General features: G+C 51.7%; 5 protein-coding genes across 5 annotated transcripts; 2 read left to right on the top strand and 3 right to left on the bottom strand.

Moving 5' to 3' along the window:
- Positions 1-2920: 2920 nt before the first annotated feature.
- On the bottom strand, positions 2921-6645 carry FIBRA_04176 (uncharacterized protein; the record flags this gene model as incomplete). The annotated part of the gene is made up of 17 exons (XM_012325992.1): positions 2921-3058; positions 3145-3211; positions 3365-3465; positions 3563-3642; positions 3698-3797; positions 3873-3962; positions 4013-4138; positions 4194-4214; positions 4287-4351; positions 4415-4527; positions 4591-4842; positions 4896-5062; positions 5115-5251; positions 5315-5377; positions 5756-6143; positions 6196-6570; positions 6628-6645. 17 exons carry the CDS (start codon positions 6643-6645, stop codon positions 2921-2923), a joined length of 2301 nt encoding a protein of 766 aa, XP_012181382.1.
- Positions 6646-7165: 520 nt separating this feature from the next.
- On the top strand, positions 7166-9004 carry FIBRA_04175 (uncharacterized protein; the record flags this gene model as incomplete). The annotated part of the gene is made up of 4 exons (XM_012325991.1): positions 7166-7418; positions 7475-8148; positions 8209-8368; positions 8424-9004. The coding sequence occupies 4 exons, from the start codon at positions 7166-7168 to the stop codon at positions 9002-9004; spliced, it is 1668 nt and encodes a 555-aa protein (XP_012181381.1).
- A 253-nt stretch (positions 9005-9257) lies between these two features.
- Positions 9258-10532, bottom strand: FIBRA_04174 (uncharacterized protein; the record flags this gene model as incomplete). Its single annotated transcript, XM_012325990.1, has 7 exons — positions 9258-9308; positions 9363-9452; positions 9518-9733; positions 9785-9836; positions 9885-9934; positions 9986-10045; positions 10098-10532. The coding sequence occupies 7 exons, from the start codon at positions 10530-10532 to the stop codon at positions 9258-9260; spliced, it is 954 nt and encodes a 317-aa protein (XP_012181380.1).
- Positions 10533-10851: 319 nt separating this feature from the next.
- On the bottom strand, positions 10852-12110 carry FIBRA_04173 (uncharacterized protein; the record flags this gene model as incomplete). Its single annotated transcript, XM_012325989.1, has 4 exons — positions 10852-11503; positions 11559-11786; positions 11842-11961; positions 12019-12110. 4 exons carry the CDS (start codon positions 12108-12110, stop codon positions 10852-10854), a joined length of 1092 nt encoding a protein of 363 aa, XP_012181379.1.
- A 1135-nt stretch (positions 12111-13245) lies between these two features.
- Positions 13246-18293, top strand: FIBRA_04172 (uncharacterized protein; the record flags this gene model as incomplete). The annotated part of the gene is made up of 10 exons (XM_012325988.1): positions 13246-13714; positions 13765-13866; positions 13929-14062; positions 14120-14535; positions 14590-14697; positions 15189-15317; positions 15366-15447; positions 15513-16433; positions 16483-17868; positions 17928-18293. 10 exons carry the CDS (start codon positions 13246-13248, stop codon positions 18291-18293), a joined length of 4113 nt encoding a protein of 1370 aa, XP_012181378.1.
- Between the last annotated feature and the right edge of the window lie 1393 nt (positions 18294-19686).

The raw sequence follows: 19686 nt of genomic DNA, 5'->3' as shown, positions 1-19686 counted from the left end.
GCGGCGGCGAGGGACAGGGCGGGGCAGGGCGGGGGCTGCAGGCAAGGCGGGAGCTGGCAGCGACGCGCCCTTTTTATGGGGGCCACCGTCGTCGGCCAGGTTGACGGATCCAAGCGGACCCAAATTTTCGACAAAACCCCTATTGCGAGACGCACACGCACATGCACGAATATTCCCCTGCTTCAGGCGCTCGTTGTTCCTGCCCCCCCGCACTTCTGATCGACCATGCGGCCTCCTGCCGCACCGCTCGAATCGATCCGCTTCCGGACTCAATCTCCTCGCCAATCGCCCCGTCACGTGCCCCCTCCCGCCCGCCCCCTCCTCCGTACGTCGTTTTCTGGTAATAGTCGCCAGCCCGCCCTCCGTCCCCGCCCTCACCGCCCTCCCTGCGCCCAGCGACCCGCTCGCTCCCTCTCTCTGCGCCCTCTCTTGCCAGACTCCACAATCATCCCTGCTCCCCATCGCCGCAGCGTGCCACCACCCGCCCCTCGCCTGTCCAGCACCTCCGGGTCCACGGCCTCAATCCGCGTCCTTCGCCCCGTTCCGAAATTCGTCGCCATAATCCGCTACGTCAGCATCACACGCATAAGCGACATTGCGACCGTTGCTCCCCGTTTCGTCCCATTTCTCGCCTCATGGTGCGCCCTGTCTGCCCCCCCCCACAGCCCAGACCTCGTCCAACTCCCTCTCCTTCTCCCACATGCCACAATATAGTCATCCACCCCGCCCGACCCAGCCACGGCCCCCTGCTTGCCCATGACTTCTCGGCCTCCATATATCGTCCGCTACACCGCCTCCAGGCCCCCTCTTTATCCCGCGTTCGGTTCCCAACCTGGCAAAATTACCCTCGTTGACAACAAACCTCCGCTCGTCTCTCAGTCGGACCAACAAATTGCCACCCCAAGAGCGCTTGATTTAAGTTCGTCGCCACTTGCAACCCCCCTTTCTGGGCCCACTCATCTCCCTCCCCCCCCGCCTTCCGTCGGGTTCGTCTCTGGCGAGAGATACACTGACTGATCACAACCCACCGCTAAGCGTCGGCCACCTGATGGCGCGTCTGAGGTAATATTCGCTTACATACACTCTCCTCCCCGGTCCATATCAGAACACCTAGTAGTCTTATCAGCCTCCAATCCTAGTACAGCCCACCCGACAGACATAAGCTGCGACAATTTCTCAACTCGCAGAAGCCCAGAAGTCCTCATCGCCCAAGTGCGCAGTGTAATTTCGTTCTCATGCCTGATACCCTCATTTCGGTTAGAATATCACCTCAGCCGGTCACATTACCAACGCTCCCCGCGCCGTCCATCCTGCCCGGGCAGTCTCTTCCCTCCTTTGCGTGCCAAGACCTGCTCACATACATCCTCGACGCTCTCGTGCCAGAGCTAGGGCTGAACTTAGCCTCGATCACCCCTGCCATTTCTGCCCAGGATAGCCGCGCCCGCGCCCATCCGATGATCAACTGCTCAGTCCGCTTTTCGCCCCCCTCCCCTGCAGCTCCTTCCCGTGGGCGCTCGGCTTACCATTACTCTCCGCAGGTAAATCGGCAGGCTGCTAACCAAAACAAGCCTCTTGTAGGATTGTGCCACCGGCGTGAAACGCAGGGACCGCGCCGCCTAGGATCGCAGCGTCACCGAACGTGTGTCTTCTAGGCGTGTTCTGCATCAGCAAGCGGATGCATCGATGCCCTCCTTCCCGGCAGGCACAGCTATCTCGATACAGCAATATTGGCCCGGCCCTCAACAGCTCTGGCACGGGTCACATGTGATCTGCAACAGCACAACGCCAATGTCTGCCCGTTGACAATTTCCAGACTAGCGCGGCTGCTTTTCCCGCCGCGTCTCGTGGTGGAAGAAGTTCAGCGGCCTCCGACGGCGGAGCTCTCGGCATGGCCTCACCGCAACAGTACGTCCAGATGTCGTCACACTGACCTTCGTGGCGTAAATTCTCTGAGCAACAGTGCTCTCTGGCCTCGCCCTTCACTTCTGACGCACTCTCTGGGTCTCTGCGCTCTCGCTCCGCGCTCCGGGGAAGCACGGGCGAGGACAAGCCTCGGGGGCGCCCGCTTAAAGTCTTCCCGGACATATACATTCCTGGCGCCGAGGCTATTAGATTGTGTCCCTACTACGGCGACTTGTGTCGACAGGCCATTCTTCAACATCCGGCAGTTCCTCTGGTAGCAATGCTCCCCGGTCGCGGATCGGGCTGGGTCTCGACGGGCTCCAGATCCGCGCCGCGCGCGACGTCCAGTAACGCGCCTCGACTCCCGCACACCGTGAGTTCCCCGGCTATGCAGGCAGCAGGATAACGGTGTTCTCAACTGTGCCAATATTGCGAAGATCCCGGCCGCCTCGCCTGGTCGGCCACGACACGCCGCCGAAGTGGCTAGACGGACGAGACCGACTGGTCTGCACCGCGCCCGCAGGCGGCGCGGCTGGGCGTAGATGACGGCAGGACTGGCGACGAATTCTGCCGCAGGTGTTGCCCAAGTGCGTGCCAGGTGACCGTCCACGCAATGTGCACGCAGACTTCTCCATCATACGGCAGACTGGGCAGCTCTATATATGACACTGTGTGGCTCGCCCGTCCAGTTTATATTACGGAGCGACGAAAGAGAACAGTGTCACCAGGCGGGGGAAGCGAAGCTAGGGGAAGGTCCTAGCCATGTCCAGTACAGACTCTGAATGAACGAACAAGGTTGAGGCCGGCATTTGCCGCGGGGTTCTGTGAAATACCTGGCGTTCGGAATTCGACAAGGGTGCAGAAGGCTCGAGATCCAGTCTGATAATCTAATGGCACGCGAAGAAGCCCATTTAATTATTCTGCTAGATTAGTAACGACGAGTAACACAAAGCGATGTGGTATGAGACATGAGTGGCAGAACGCTATACGGATCCCGCGCGTTCAAGAACAAGTAATGCTATGAACTGGATTCATCTGACATCCGTGAGAGGTCCTCCTGGAGTACCTCCTTGATGTTCCGTATTGCCTCTCCTTTGATGACCTTCTTGACTTCATCGGCGTCTAAGGTCTCATGCTCCATGAGCGCGGATGCCAGCTGGACAGCGATGAGAAATGGGTGCAAATGTCCGGACACCGCGTCAACAACGATACGCGCGCCCCGAAGAACAAGACAACGCTTACCCGATGCAGCTCTGCTTCCTTCTCTTTCAGCAGTGTTGTCACGCGCGACTCTCCCGCTATCAGTAAACTGCCATCACACAACGTCAGTCAGCACGGCACAATAATTCTCGCGGGATGCGCGGGCATCTGCCGAAATCGCCCAAGGTTCCACCTGACGAATATCACCCCGAGCAGACGCGCGCGATTGGACATCCCCAAGACACAAGGGAACGACACGCACCTGCGCACTTCTCCTTCTATTTCATCACTCTTGGATGGACTGATCGCGTCCTCGCGGTCGTTATAATAGACAGGCCCAATTTTGTCCGAATACCCCCAGTTCTGGAGCGACGATCATGCGAGAAAAATAAGAGATATGCGTGAATATAGCGCCGTGGTCAGTGGAATGGAGCACCGCGGTGATTGAGGGCCTCCTCACCTTGACCATCGCTCGGGCAGTCCGCGTAGCCTGTTTCAGGTCCGAGGATGCCCCACTAGTCACCTTGTCCGCCCCATATACTGTGCGAAGCAGTTCAGTGGTACAGATCACAATAGACAAGGATTCGAGACACACCGAGTCCCTCCGCGACGCGGCCACCCATGCACACATCGATCATTGCCAGGTATTCTTTGAGTGACACCGAATACCGGTCGTCTTCCGGCAGCTGGCTGGTCTAGTGATCGCGAAATCAAGCAGAACGTGCCACCCGTGAGACAAAGTCACATCGCAGCATGAGTAACGGACGTACAACACCTAGCGCATGCCCACGAGGGACGCAAGTAACTTTGTGCAGAGGCATAGCCCCATCGGTGTACAGCGCAACAAGCGCATGACCGCCCTATGATACTCCGCATCAGCGCGGTACACTATGGTTGGTACAACACCAACCTCATGATACGCAGTCAGCCGTTTCACATCGTCACTGATGTATGCTGTCTTCCGCTCGGTACCCATCACAATTCGATCCTGAGGTTGGGCACTTGGTATAAGAATGAGTCGTGGCAAGCCGAATTCCTGTACTTGCCTTGGCCCATTCAAAGTGCTTCAGGTCTACTGCTTTTGCGCCCACGCGCGAAGCTTGTACTGCCGCCTGACTAACAGAAGCCAGCAGCGTCAGAACGGCGACAACCGGATCCCAAACTAGACGTTATACTCACTTGACCATGTTCTGGAGGTCCGCTCCCGAGAAACCTGGCGTCCCTCGTGCGAGGACCATTGGGTCTACGCCTATTGTCCAGAGTAGTGATTAGCCGCGGCGCCATGCTTCCGTCATACAGAAATCCAACGCACCCGGCTCCGTGATGACATCTTTCATATGATGCTGCAAAATCTGTACACGGCCGCGGACATCAGGAAGAGGAACGGCAATGTGCCTATCGAATCGGCCGGGTCGTACAAGCGCGCTGGAAATAGTGAAGCATTAGCTCAGAACGAAGTCAAATTCTTTCATGGTACGCGAGGCTCACGGATCCAGGCTGTCCGGGAAGTTGGTTGCCGCAATCACAATGACACCTTCGTTTTGCAGGAATCCATCCATCTCAACCAAGAGCTGATTCAGAGTCTGTTTCAGGTAGTGTTGATCGCGATTCGACCTCCGGCCACCTATGGCATCGAGTTCGTCGATGAAGATGATGGCGGGCTGCTTCTTGCGTGCCGTAGCGAAGAGGTCCCGTACACGTTTTGCACCGACTCCAACGAACATTTCATCGAATTCAGAACTGCAAGGAGCACACGTTATAGGGGAGTCGCGACACAAGAGGATGATCCTTACCCAGAAGCAAACAGGAACGGTACGCCAGCTTCACCAGCAACCGCTCGGGCCAGCATGGTTTTACCGGTTCCAGGCGGGCCAGTTAGAAGGATACCCTTTGGAAGCTTTCCGCCCAGTGTAGCAAACGACGTCGGATCCTTGAGGAATTCTACAACCTCTTGCAGTTCCTATGAACCAGTTCAGAACCCATCTATAAGCAACACAGTCGCATGTACACACGTCCTTAGCCTCGTCTACGCCGTGTACATCACTGAACTTATAAGTCTTTCCCTGCGCGGGCTCGAATTCAGCTTGTCGTGGTCCTGCTTTCATTAAACCGGAATTCTCTAGCAGGACAGCAAGCATGACCAGAATGACTAAGGATAACAAAGCACTAGTTAGGATAGATCCATTGTGCTTCAACAGGAAGAGTCACTCACAGAACCCAGATAATCCGGTGAGTATCACAAACCTGACGAGCCGTGGTATCCATGACCCCTTTGCTGTCGATGAAAAACATCAGTACTGAATATCTCTTGTGTTCCGTACGTAAGGTAAAACGAAGAGTTGAGATAAGCAGATACAGTACGGCTAAACTCTGATATTACTCAAGACGTTCATTAGAAGATCTGTCATACACGTATAGCTGGAGCAATTGAGTAGATGCGGCAGTTCCCGCGGGAAAGATAGCCATGGCGCATGGGGAAGACAATCAGGAACTCGGGGACGACCAATTAGCAGCCGTGAAAACAAATACTACCCACGGTATTCGGAGGAAACCCTTCACACTGGGAAAGAAGAGATCTCATCGTGGGCACGAGATGCGAGCAATGGCACGAATACAAGAAGAAACGTAAAACAGGACGACAAGGACTACGCACGTTCACTGAGTGAGACCACAATTGGGTTCCCCGGAACTCCTACCCCAGTGCTAAGAGCCGCCGAAAGCTTAGCCATGTCGGTATTGGAGGAGACGGCACTAGCAGTGGTAGGAGCTTGCCCCGCAAGGACAGCCTGCGCAAGCCGATTGCTAGACGAGGGTTCTGTTGAATTTGACACCGGAGCAGAGACAGCAGAATCCGCTGAAATAGTTGATGCCTCCGCAGATGGAGATGAGGAGGCCGCAGGGCCGGAAGCACTGGCTGCTGCGAGCAGTGTGTCGCGTCTGCGTACTGCCGCATCAACGGAAGCTGTAAGACCGCTCTTGACCAAAGCAGTGAGATAGAGTTGGAAAGCGATGTCTGAGCGAAGCAATGGGTTTGAGGAATCCTATTAAAAGCTGAATACAGGCAGTCAAAGTGTAGGAACTGTAGAAGCTTACGAATTCACACATTCGTTCCCATCTAGCAATGACCACGTCATACCCTGGCTTCACATCTGTCCCGACCAACGCCTCAAACAATGCAACTTGCTTCTCGACGCCGTAGGGATTGGCATTCGCCTCTGCTTCAATTGCAGCTACCCTTGCTACCACAGTGGGAGGTGGCGTTGGGGTAGGCCTGCGTGAGAAGACGGAGGCCAGAGAGAACAGTCTTTTATGTTGGAGAGCGGCAGGTTGTCGCAAGAATGGGTGTATTTGGACATGCGAAAGAATGGAGGATGGATGAGATGGGAGGATGAGCGAGCGAGACTGTAGTAGAGACTGAAGTGATGGTGGCCTTGTATTGCGCACTTGCGTGCGCAGAGAACACGCGAACTACAGCTCCAACATTAGCATTACTGATCTGCCCAGCACAGAACAAAGGGTACAAACCAAACCTGAGAGGCTCATGAGCCTCCTCGCTATCGTGCCCGACGTTGACCAGCCTGAATGTGAGGTGAGCGGTGAAAAGCCCGCACGTGTCCGAGCCAGCCCTGTCTATTCTCCTTCGGCGTCTCGCCGAATTCTAACGCAAGCTCTCGTCCTCGGCTGTCCGGTATGGTAAAGATTGGCTGGAAAGTACGCTGTAACTTGTTGTGCTATCATACAGATTGACATCTATTTCCGAAAGGCAGAAAATGTATCCCTGACATAGTGCGCGCGACAAGTAAATTTTTTTTTACTTGTGCATGAACGCTTCGACTTGTTCTCGCATTTCTGGCTCAGCGATTTCATTAGAAAGGCAGTGACAATGGCGTATATCCGGCTACTCGGCTTTTCTGGACGTGACTAAACCTTCGTCGTTCCGTATTGCACACTACCCAGAGCCGTAGCCGCTCTGTGACGCTGATCACCTGGATGCGGGAACTCCACCGAATGTCAGTGCGAGCTATGTTCTTCACTCCACCTGCTTCTCCTGCCTGTATACTGGATGGGTGATCTCACACAAATTACGCCCCCGAAGGATCTGAGTGACGACGAGAGGGCTGCGGTATTCCAGCATGTTATGCGTCGTCTCGCAGCCCGTCGGAATACCGCAGAACTTTATGCATTAGCTGAGTATAACCTCTCCGCACTCTCGGAAGCACGGAGGGAAAATATCAGGGCTTCTTTCGTGCGATCTATGAGTGATTGGTGCCAGGAGCTGCTGAAAGATGTCTGGTTGGCCTGTGGGGAACCTGGAGGTACGTTTCGCGCCATAACTTATGACTGATATCTATGACCACTCAATTGCGATCAGGCGTAGTTCCAACGCTCGGACCTCTCTCCGATACATCTTCTGTGGATCTCCCCAGGCTTCCTGACAAGGAGCGCATGAAGAAACTTCTCAACACGGTCCTCTTCCTTAATGTTACCTCTAGCAAGACGTACTCTGCCCACACACGCGCTTTCCTGTCATCGTTTGGCGTTTTAGACGAGGAAGCAGTCGTAGCGACTCTCAAGAATCCAAAGCATGCACTGGAAGAAGCACAGCGGAAGACCGGCAATACCACGCGCGAGGCATCAGAACAGTCCAAAACTCTCCGCAATATTGGCATAGGCTTTGGAGCAGTCGCTGGCGGTGTGCTAATAGGGGTCACAGGTGGGCTCGCAGCACCGCTAGTGGGCGCGGGCGTCACCACTATCCTCGGCTGGCTTGGAGTTGGTGGCACTGCAGCGGGGCTATTGGCAAGTGGCCTTGCTAGTTCCTCTGTCGTTTGTGGCGCTCTGTTCGGAGCGTATGGGTCGAAAAGAACGGCCGATACTGTGAGTCGATACCTCAGAGAAGTTAACGACCTAGCTATTGTCCCAGTTGGTGGGCCCAGAAATACACTGGCGGTTAGACTCTGCGTTAGCGGCTGGCTGGACAATCCTGAGGATGTCATTGCACCGTGGTCCATTTTTGGCGGAGACGATACATTCGCCCTGCGGTGGGTATGTTGTTGGAGCCATATCATGATGCTTGGCAAATAAATTGATCTTTGGGGTTGACAGGAGGTCAAGGCCTTGGAAGATCTATCCAATGCTCTCACTGTTCTAATCAAAGCGCAAACAATGAAGTATGTGAGAGCAGAGATCATCAAACGGACTGTCTTCGCCAGTTTGTTTGCGGCGCTCTCGCCTGCTGCATGGCTGAAGCTTATGCAAATTATTGGTAGGTCGCGCGAAGCTGGTTGATTGATCAGGCATACTAATTGGGGCCTGACAAGATAATCCTTGGATGACTGCAAAATCTCTAGCGAGTAAAGCCGGGAAAGTGCTGGGAAAACTGCTTGCACAACGCGTCCTTGGTAACCGCCCCATCACACTTGTCGGCTATTCTCTCGGGTCCATTGTGATATTCGAGGCACTACAGCACCTTGCCTCACTCCTACCGTCACAGACTGTTCACCTGGTCCAGGACGTCTTCATTTTTGGGTCACCTATCCCTGTCGACGAAGCAGCATGGACGGCTGCCCGTCGTGTCGTTGCCGGCCGTTTTGTCAATGGCTACGGCTCAAATGATTATATTCTCGCCGTCTTATCGCGTTTGTCCAATGCGAGCTGGTCTGTAGCAGGTCTCGAACAAGTGGTGGTCAAAGGCATCGAAAACTTCTCGTGTGACCAAGTCGACGGGCATCTCAAGTGGAGGACAATGATTGGACAATGCTTATACGCATGTGAGGCACCAGACATCATCGGCAGTGAAATGGAGAAACAATTGGAAGGGGCGTCTGGGAATACTCTACGGGAGATGGAGATGAACGAACGGGATGTCGATCGTGTGATCCAGCAGGGCCCTGTGGACTGAGGAGTACGACGACTTTGTCTTCACTAACTTCCCATAACACTTCGTTCACCTACCGTTCCTGTGCATGACACTCAAGTTTTCTAGGAGTAATGGGATATATTGTCCATATGCCGACATGCTGGGAATTCAGTAAATTCTGCAGCCGCAGTATCCAAAACATCGAGCTCCTGGCTCATATATCGATAGTTTATAGTGTATAGTCCGTGGATAAAATCCACAAGTCCGATAGTAGATCCCATATCTGAAGGTGTGATTACAAGTCGCCTAGATCGTCTGCATTAATACCCGCTTGCTGCAGCATCTCCTACATCACGTCAGAGTCAGCAAAAATGCTATCAGCGACTGGGGAAAAACCGACCCCGATGTCGGCAGAGCTTAGCGGGCACGCAAAGCTGACCGAGCTGCTGACTGTGGGCTTGATAGGGATAGCTAGAATTTTAATGTCAAGCTGAGAAGGGCCGATTTAGCATTCTACAATTCTTGGGACTATACCATACATTGATGCAAACGCACCAATACTTTATAATTGAGAGTTATATCCGACGAGGCTACGCCAGGAAGTATGCCACATCTCTTCGCCAAGTCAACAAGAATATCAGTAGTAGGTGCAGAGGTGAAGTTGTACTGCAAAGCGATATTGAGGGTAAAATTGGTCTGCGTATTCGATCTGAAGTCGATATTCTTCGCTTGCGCATCACCAAGAGCGGTATTATTGATAGGATAGAAGAGCTGTGACGACATTTAATTAAAGACCACGACAAGAGAAGTGTTGGGGCATACATCAACTTGGATGTCAGCAAGATCAACCGAGAAGTAGTTGGGGTTGTTGACACTGTTAATGACGTCAGATGTACCGAATTGTACTGCTCAGTTGACTGACGTTGCATTGAGGTCCATTAGGATCTCGAGAGTGTCATTTGAGATAGTGACCTGTCAACACTTCAGCAAAAACGTATTATAAAAACATTCACAAGAACCTACAGCGCTGCTATTCTGTACGAGCTGAGGGTCCCTAATAAGGACACTGGGTGGTCTTATCCACTAACGTATACAAAATGGGAAGACGTATGCGACAATAAAGATGCGGACGTACCAAAGCCAATGAAAGCACAATGCTAATGAATAGGAACACTGCAATCATCAAAGTGCAACAGAAGAATCGCCCGCAGGCGCGAAGACCACCGCCTTTAGTCCATAATCCACCCTGATTATCATACCGCCACTTTCGCAGATTTCTAGAGGTCCTGGCAGGAAGCATGTCTAAGCTTAGGAGAAGACCGACAAGGTCGTCGCAGACGGACCTTGGACCTAATGGCCGTGAAGCTGCATCATCGGCCTCAAAAACACTCCTCTCTCTCTCCTCTTTCGTACCCGCATTCGGATCGTCGTTGTATCCGCCGCTATATCCTCCACTGTCGTAGTTGAATCCTCCCTGGTCGTACGACCTGTGAGGCTGGTCATTAGCATAGGGATTGAAAGGCTCGTCTAGTGGCTGCTGGTTGCCGTAGTAAGGGTCTTGATACGCCATGAAGGAAATCAAGGAGATGATAGCAAGAAGGGTAGGTATTGAAGCGACCCGCGCTAGAGCTCGGGGAATGCAGAGTACAGCCTTGTTGTGGTGGTAGCCACGGTAGCCACCTGTCGGAGGTGCGCAGCGCGCGCACCGGGGGCCCCTGTCTGACTTTCAATTCAAATCGAGATTGCACCTGATCATACTCGCGGATCGAAAAAAAAACCCCCCAGGATACTTCAGTACATTTATACTGGCACAAGCAGATGCTTTAGTACACGAGTATGTACAGTATACAGCAGTAATAGAGGACAAAGAAGCAATATAACAATACAATCTACGAACCCGGCACAAATGACATACGTTGACCCCCGGACACAGCCAAGGATGCAGTACCATGACGAGCACTTGACGGCGCTCTTGATCCCGCGCTCGAAGTATGATGCTGAACAGAAAAGGCACGGCCAGATTCAGGTCCCAAGAAACGCGAGGGGTCCGCAGACTGAGTTGGAAGTGGTGGCCGCCCAGGTAGCAAGTCCTCTTGCTGTAGATGTCCATTCCCTGAAGTACTCGTTCCCGCTCTCGGCGGCACGAAGCGGCGCGAGCTACTGGGCGTCGAAGCCACCGGTCGAGGCATTCCCGTGGGCTGGAAAGAACTACGTTGATGGACCCCATTTGCCTGTGCTCGGGGCGTGGGAGGTGGAGGCATCTCAGACCGACTAGTAGCACCCTGACCCCGATGTTGTAAGTTGTTATAATCGCCAGCTGCAGATATGGTGGTCTGTGAATTGAAGTTTTGAGTTTGAGAAATGCGATCAGTTGGATGTGGTGGTGGTGGCATGGTCATTTGCGCGCGCAACGACGAACCTCCTTGAACCAACGCTTGACGTGCTAGCGCATGTCGCGCCGGAGCAGCCTGTGCATGAGAAAGAGCGAGCTGCGGAACGACATGACTCTGCGTGGATGGAGGAGGTATATATGCATACTCTCTGGATTATCGATTTTGCTAATGTCTCTCAGCGGATATTAATGTAGGACACGTACTGTGCAAACCGACTAGACCCCGGCCTATCTCTTTGTGGAGGCCCGTTCTCGATATCAACCTTTTCTCGGATAGTCCGCATAGGAGCATAGTCGTCGCCATGTCTATGGGACGCGTGATTGGATGCAAAAGTAGGTTGTTGATGGTCCGGCGGCAAGGTCAGTCGATTAGGCCCAATTGGCGTCACGACCGTACGAGGACTAGAGCTGGTTAGTGTACCGTTTGAATGCCTATGCATCCATCAAGCACACATGTAAGAAAGTTTGTGTTGTGAATGAAGCATACCGGTGACCATCTAGCATTCTGCGCTTCCCGTTCCTATCTGGAATTTCTGAAGGCGTCGTTTGGCCATAACCAAGGTCTTGACGCAATTGGTTATTTTCTGACTGCAGGTTCTGAAGATTTCTGCGTGGCAGATGCTATGCACATCAGAAAAATCACAACAGAAATGGAGCAAATTACGCTTTCTGTATCCTGTACTCATTCTTGAGGCGATCCAGAAGCTCGCGCTGTCTTGCATATTTATTCTTATAGTGCCGCACTAATGCCGCCATGGTTTCCATCTGAAACTGAATGCAAATATAAGTGCTTAAGAGATGCAAGAGAGAAAACGGAATTTCTTGCCCTAGTAGCATAGGCAACTGCGTCCAACGCAAGCGGAACTGATCGGAACCATTCTGACATTGGTGCTTCCATCTTTAAATTGAGCACAGCGGTCACAAAAGGCGGTCAATCAAACTCAATAGATTCGCACTTCGAGTTGTAAAGGCATCAACTGAATCCCTTGTGCGTTACACTGAGCGCAGCTCTGGTTCGCGTCTGCAAGTAAAAATGCGCATCAGGAAGGGTATCACCATCGTTGTTTACATTGGGCATAATCTGAAAAGCACTGACTAAGGTGATTATTACAGATAACATGTCCGCATTCAGTGAGCCAGAAGGGTACTTGAGGGGCCCCAGTGTCTGAAATGAAGGAAAGATGACAGCGGGCGCAATTGACGAACTCCCAGAAATCGAGCTCCTGGCTTGTCGTTGAGTCCATAGCCGGTGGCTCTTTCAAATATCAAGCTGGACTTCGATGAGACAGGGATCCTGTACGCGCAGTCTTGGGACAGTAATCCGGGATAAAACTGATATTGCGAGGAAGCAGATCACGTAGTAGGGCTCTGGACTCCGAGTCGATGCAGACAGCACCGGAGATGTACGAATATGACTAGCGCAGCCAAAGCTCACATGGGAACCGCAATGTCAGAAGCGCGCAGCTGCAGCTTGAAAGAAAGAGGAAGAGAAAGAGAGCAGGACGTTAGAGGCTGCTGATCGTCTGCCGTCACGGCCGCGTTACCGAGCGCGTCGACGTCGGTCACCACTTGGCAACAGAGGTGTGTTTGCGATCGTGCACTGAGCGGCGAGCCATGTCATCGTTAGCATAATCATCAATTAACCAGCGTTCATTTGTTGAATGGGTCACTGGGAACTCCCTTCACGAGCGCGCAACTGTCAATCTGGGGCGGACCATAGTATTAGAACGCAAGAACTATCAGGATACTACTGACTACATCATCGTACACCCCTACCCTGACGACATCCGAGTCACCCCCGTCCCACTCTGCCGCGGCAGCTCACATAGGCCTGTAATCTGGGTCCTTTATATCCTCCTGGTTACCTGCTAGTTGTTCGTACGGGTGCGTCATGGAGCGGCGGCGAAAGGCTCTCCTGAAGGAGCATCCTGAGTGGGGCCAGGCTCCCGCTCCAGTCGGTGTTCCTCGCAAACCAAGGCCGCAAAGACCTGTAGGCAGTACGCCTCTATTTTCTCCAGACAGCCTCCCGATCTCTAGACAGAGCGACGCACAATCGGACAGACCCACAGCTCCCAGTGGAGTAGCGGAATCCCAGTGCGCGCCACAAACCACATCCCTCAAAGGCACACTCTCGTTTACGACGAAAGACTGGACACTGAACATGCTGCTCCAAAACGGTAAACGCTTCAAACAGGTCCCTCGAGTATCTGTGCTAGATGGAGCCGATAACATGCAACGCGCTTTGGAGGAGCACGAGATGCATGGAACCCCCCTCATAATCGAGGGATGGCAGGAGAGTGTAAATTGGTCCACTAACCTCTTTAGTCCCGAATGGCTGCTGGACCATCACGGGTCTGACAGTGAGCCATCGCTTTGCCATATCTAATGGATACTGAGGCGGGCCCTCTAGCTATATCTATACGTAATCTCCATGATCGAACCGACAAGGACGTCCAACTTGCCGACTTTTTAAAACAGTGCCGCAGTCTACCGTCCTTTACGACTGTCAATGGTATGCGTATCTTACATGGTCTATTTCTATGGTCGAACCTGACGCGTGACGGCCCGCCTCAGAAACCGAGCGGCCTTACGGAAAAGACATGGTATGTCCTCCACAATGGAAGAAATGGTTGGATACCGAGAGCCTTCTGCCCCGAAAACTACTTCCACTAAGTCCTGGGGACCTTTTTAGACACCTTCCTGCATCAGTACGTCGCGTGTCGTATTCTCGACCGCTTAACACAAATGCACTGATCCACTGGCAGGAAAGTGTCGAGTCGCTTATGTGCTATCTTGGCATTGGTGATACCTATACTCCCTGTCATAAGGATCTATGTGGCTCTTCAGGACAAAACCTCATGTGCTACACCGAGAATGGCGGCTCATCATTCTGGTTTATGACTGCCTCTGATGCTGCGCAGGACGTCTCCGACTACTTTCAACGTGAGTTGGGCCAGGAGCTCGATTGGGAAACACACGTCAGCAGCGTCCAGGAGTTTGCCGACGCACCATTTGATGTGTATATTGCCGAACAGAGGTTCGGAGATTTGGTGCTGGTACCGCCTAGATGCTGTCATCAAGTCGTAAATCATGGAGGGTTAACGATGAAGTTATCGTGGTCGAGGATGACCGTCAAGGGAATAGCACTAGCACTTCATCACGAACTGCCCATTTACCAACGGTATGTGTTTAGACTCTTTCTGTTCACACGGATTTTGATCGCTAGGTATAATAGCGTTGGTCGCTCAGAACTTTACCGTGTTAAATCGATCTTGTATCGCTCTCTTCTTTACTTCACAGATGATTTGAAAATGTTATCTCGTAAAGGACCGCGTAGAAGAAGGTGAGCACGGTGAATGTTATCCTATGTTATCCCTGTATCATGCTATCAACAACATATAGGACTTTGGACTGTACAAGTACTTCCGACTCGGGGCCTTCCAATGAGCAAACAGCTGGCGAACAATCGACCTCCGCCAAAATACTGAGTTCTCTCCTCCCTCTGTTTGACGAAGTCCTCTTCGCAGAATATGTCGAGAACCACACACATCTTCCCCACGTCTTTTCAGATGAAGACTGTGCAGGCTGGAATATTTCCTCCCGCGACACTCGCTTAGTAATGCGCCCCCCTTCGCCTTCATGGAGCAGAAAGGGCAGGGGAAAGAATATTGTATCTTGCACCCTTGCTTGCGACTTCTGCGGCTGCGATATTTTCCAGAGTTTTTTTGAGTGTCAAAAGTGTTTTGCAGGGCCTGAAGACAAACATGTTGGCCATGGTGATGGTTTACTGATATGCCCAATGTGTTATGTTGAGGGCCGTTCATGCGCCTGCAGAGAGATGGAGCCTGTTCAATGCAATCCTATGCGAATACTTCTCCAGGATCGAAATAAGGCGGTTCGCCTACTGTTAGACATTAACCCCGAGCAATATGGGAACCTCAAAGAGGAGCTGACTTTCACAAGGTTTGTATAGCCTGCACTTCTGGAGATCCTCTATTAATTTACATCTAGCGACTTGACTTCGGATCATCATCCCATGATATTTTCGGCGGCTTGTATTCTGTATAATTTGCGCATAGCGAATAGTAGGAAGGTGATCGTTTTCCAGCGCGCTTATGTGTACATTTTTGCTGAGTCGCTACTCGGTGTTTTCTTCAGTCGGGCATAGCGCGTTCCTGTAGGGGTCATGGTGCGCATGGACACGAAGTTCCTGCAGATAGTCTTCTGTACTGCTCCTTCTGCCATGGTTCGAAGTGCTTTGAGCACATTCTAGCAATTGGCATACATGCTGCTGAAGCCCTCGTTGTGCAGCACATGGAGGATATCCACACCAGCTGGCATCGGCTACATGTCGATAGTCGCAAAGGCCTCGTCCGTGATAATGTGCAAGCGATTTCCTCGGGGAATCTGTGTATGAAGGATCGGCTGGTGCTAATGGCACAGAGGTATCGACGATGCAGACCAGTGTCAGCGAACACACAACATGGTTGGTATGATGTAGAGGAGACTGAGGTGCGCATGAAATTGCTTGATAAGGATATGACTGAAGAAAGTGCCTTGGGCGCTATTCAGGCGGATGATGAGCGTCGTAGGGATTCGGGCTCCACTCATGGCGTGATGCCGGTTCCGGTGCAGGAAACGGGACAAGTGCAGCCTGACCTTGATAAATCAGACGCCCCTGCGAGCACAGCTCAGGACACCTTTCCATTTGATATATTTCCTCCGAATGAAAGCGAACCCAATACGTACGCGCTCGACTATCCCTCGAGTCCTCTTACGGAAATTGACGAGCTTGAGTCTACGTCGGAAGAGGAAGCCTTATCGACAAGGTTCAAACCCGGCGACAAAAGAGTGCTCTCGCCTTCAATTGAGGAAGTGGGGATCCAGTCTGCACCACTCATTATTCATTCTCGGCCTGGCAAAACTATGAGATTTGATCATATACTCCTTCCACCGGTGCCCTCGAACGTGTTTCCACTTCCTTTGAAGCGCCCCCATTCTGTTGTCAATGAGGATCCCAAGAAAAAGGTGAAGACAAGTGTAGAATACCTACCCAAGTCAGCAGGGCATGATGAGGAGGTATGTAATCTCTTGAGCGATATATGCTGCCTGTTAATGTATCACGTAGCCTGACTTGACTCGTAAGCAAGACGGTGATGATCCCGTTACAGACGACTATGCACCGAGTCTTGCAAATGCATTGTCTAACGCGGTAGATCGCAATTATAAGACCTCCGACGCAAGCCACAGATTGGGTTCAAACACTTATGAGGTTGCCACAGATACTATTGCTGCTCACGTCAACTTTTCAATAAAGAACTTACAAAACAAGAGTCGTCGACCGTCGATTCCTTCCGATGACAAAAGTCCAAACTCGTATTCTGTGCGCAAAGAATTGAAGGACTCGACCATACCCCCGCCCACAATCAAGACACCTTCGCAAGTAGCGCGGCGGTTCTCATATCCCTCAAATAGAATTTCCCACCGAAAGCGTCCAGTCCAACAACGAGCAGCTCTAGATAAGGCGCCTTCCACTAATTCCAATCGGCTCAAAGGATGTTCTGGAAAACCACCCGGCATTCGAGTACAGGACTTCCCTGCGCATGAAGCAAGGGTGAAGCAAGCAAACTCTTCTGGTGCCTATAAACTTGCTCGCGTAGAATCACTGCATGCTGTTCGCACAGTCAGCACCAAACCCTGGATCTTGCAGTCCAGTTCTGTCATTCCGCAGAGTAGCATTCCAGCTCGCGCTGTGTCACCACCTGACATCTTGCCATCTCCGCATGTCGATCCCGCCCCACACACTGAGGCTTCTTCATATACGTCTTCCCCTCCGAGACCTCATCGAGCGCTTCAGGCTGAGCAGTCTGGTAGAATGCCTGCTGATGTAGGAAGGTTTAAGAACAAGGATGACGACCAGGATGACGACCAGTATGTGGGTCATGAAACCGAAGTGGATTATCAGATACGACCCACAAAAGGTTCACATCAACAAACCCAATGCAACCTTCTTGCAACGCAGGTCAAACGTCTCGAGAGGGAAAAACATGACATGGCGCAACAGCTCATTGGAGCGCACAGACAAATTGATGAATTGAAGCAGGCCCTTAAAATCGCACATTTCCAGCAAGCGGAGACAATGAGTCACATCAAGCAAGCATTGGATAAAAACGAATCGGCCGATGCACTCATGTATCTTCACGACGAACCTGGGCGCTCACAGGCTCGTGAATATATACCCCAGAGTTCAACGAGTACAAGCAATAACCATGGTTCATTTCACATGTCCGGTGGATTGTCTGTTGCAGATGAGCTGATGACAAATGCCGCAGGTGCTCGGGCTCTCGAACATCTCACTTCTCATTTTGCCACGATATCGCAAGCGCAAGGGACACATTCATTTGTTCCCAATGTGCACAATCGGAACTTCAATGTTGTACCTCAATTTTCGACACAGCTTGTGCTTAATGGTGCTCCAGTTGGCTTGAACCCATCAGGTCCCACAATAGTACGGGTCTGTATATGATTTTGCACCTATCATTACTGAAAAAAAAATTCAATAATCGTCTATAGGGCCCTGGGCCTGAGGTACCTTACAGGAATTTTACCTCTTGGATGTCGCCTCAGACACATGATGTGGCATCTAGCAGAGGAATGCCATCTGGAGGCCTATTAAATCACCATCGTAGACCAATGTTCTTCTACTCTCAAAATGGACCCGACCATAGTCTTGATGACGATGGTCAACGAGAGAGCACTCCGAACTCGGCGTGGCACAACGATGGGCACCAGAGAGACCTCCATAGTACCAGTATAAGCGGTCATCATAGCTACCGTCCTTCAGAAAGTCATGCTGGTGACGGCTCGTCACCCCTTCGTCATGGATTGCGCAGACCCAAGCAAGCCTATGATGAGACCGACTCTAAGGACGAGACCTAGCGAAGAGACTACACCCCACACGACTGGAGCGCAGTGTAGCCAAGGTACGCTCCCACTCAAATCTCCTTGACGTGATTTTGAATTCCATGTTTGAAGTTCCTCGAAAACCGAGTACTATACCCACGATCAGATTGCTGGGACGAGAATTACCGTGACGAAGGCGACAAGCAAAACCAGCTGCGCCGTTAGACTAGCGCCTGCTTCACGAGAATAACTCATGTAAAATCTTGTGTATCTGGAATTATGAATGGCATGTAGATTTAGCAGTATGTATTACCCCCCAGGCTCATGGTGCTTTATGTATGTGATTATTCAATCTGTTACATGAAGGTTCATACCCTTCAGCTCTTCAGACCACGGAACTCATATACCATCAGTGGCCCTAATCTGCAATCGCAGCTAATATGCAACTACTCGATTTCTGACGCGTCCACTCCTCCGGAAATTCTGGGATTTTTGTTTTGTATACTCGTGATTTTTGCGAGTATGGATATGATTTTTATTAGCTGTCTAGTTCGAATAGAAAGACTGAAAAATCAAAGAATGCGAAATTTTCAACTGATATAGACATTCTCCTTCTGTGTGTGCTCGAGGAAGACCATACAGAGAAGATATACTACATACATAAGACCCTTGGAGTATATTCTCCGAGCATATAAGGGGGCTGAATACATCTTCAATACTCGAAACCAAGTGAGAGATGCTCGAGTGTGACACACGCCACTGCATCTTAGCCTGGATCTGAAGTCCGTCTCCTGCCGGTTCCGGCATGAGACAGACCCAGCCACGGATGGCTCGCGTTGAGATTCGGCACTACGGCACGGTGGCTCAGGCAAGTTCGGCATCGTGACGAAATCCGTGACTGACCGCGGAGAAAAGTTGCAGATTAGTTGCGACGCTTGTTTCCATTCGGTCTCGTTGCTCTTTACGCCTACAGGGCCTCTAAAATCGACAGACACTAATGCGCACCTTAGCTTTCGAACGATGCAAATTCCGAGACATTCCGGCCGGCCGTTGTTTCAGGGGAAGGCAAACTTTCAAAAAGTTGCAGATTAGGGCCGCTGATAGTAGGTTTGCGGCGAGCGCCGGAGACAGACTGTAGAATAAAACTCTTCCTTGTAACGCCTCTGCTTCCGATACGATTAATCGTTTACTGCACGGACCGTACGATGTATGCGATTGAACTGTAGAGCTATCGTCCACATATGGGACCCCAAAGACAAAATGCACATATTAGAAAACTATTATAGACTGTGATCCAATGGGAGGAGAGCAGCCCGTAGACAAGATAGCGATGAGTTTGCAAGCAGGTATATGTTGGACGAGAATAGCAAGGAACGAGAGTGAGCGACAAGTATCCAAGAGAAAATGAGAGGACAGAAGAGACCCGGTC

Source organism: Fibroporia radiculosa, assembly GCF_000313525.1.
Source record: "Fibroporia radiculosa TFFH 294 genomic supercontigs, scaffold2693, whole genome shotgun sequence".
Taxonomy (NCBI): domain Eukaryota; kingdom Fungi; phylum Basidiomycota; class Agaricomycetes; order Polyporales; family Fibroporiaceae; genus Fibroporia; species Fibroporia radiculosa.
The sequence above is the reverse complement of the archived record's forward strand: the minus strand, read 5'-3'. Positions and strand labels throughout refer to the sequence as shown.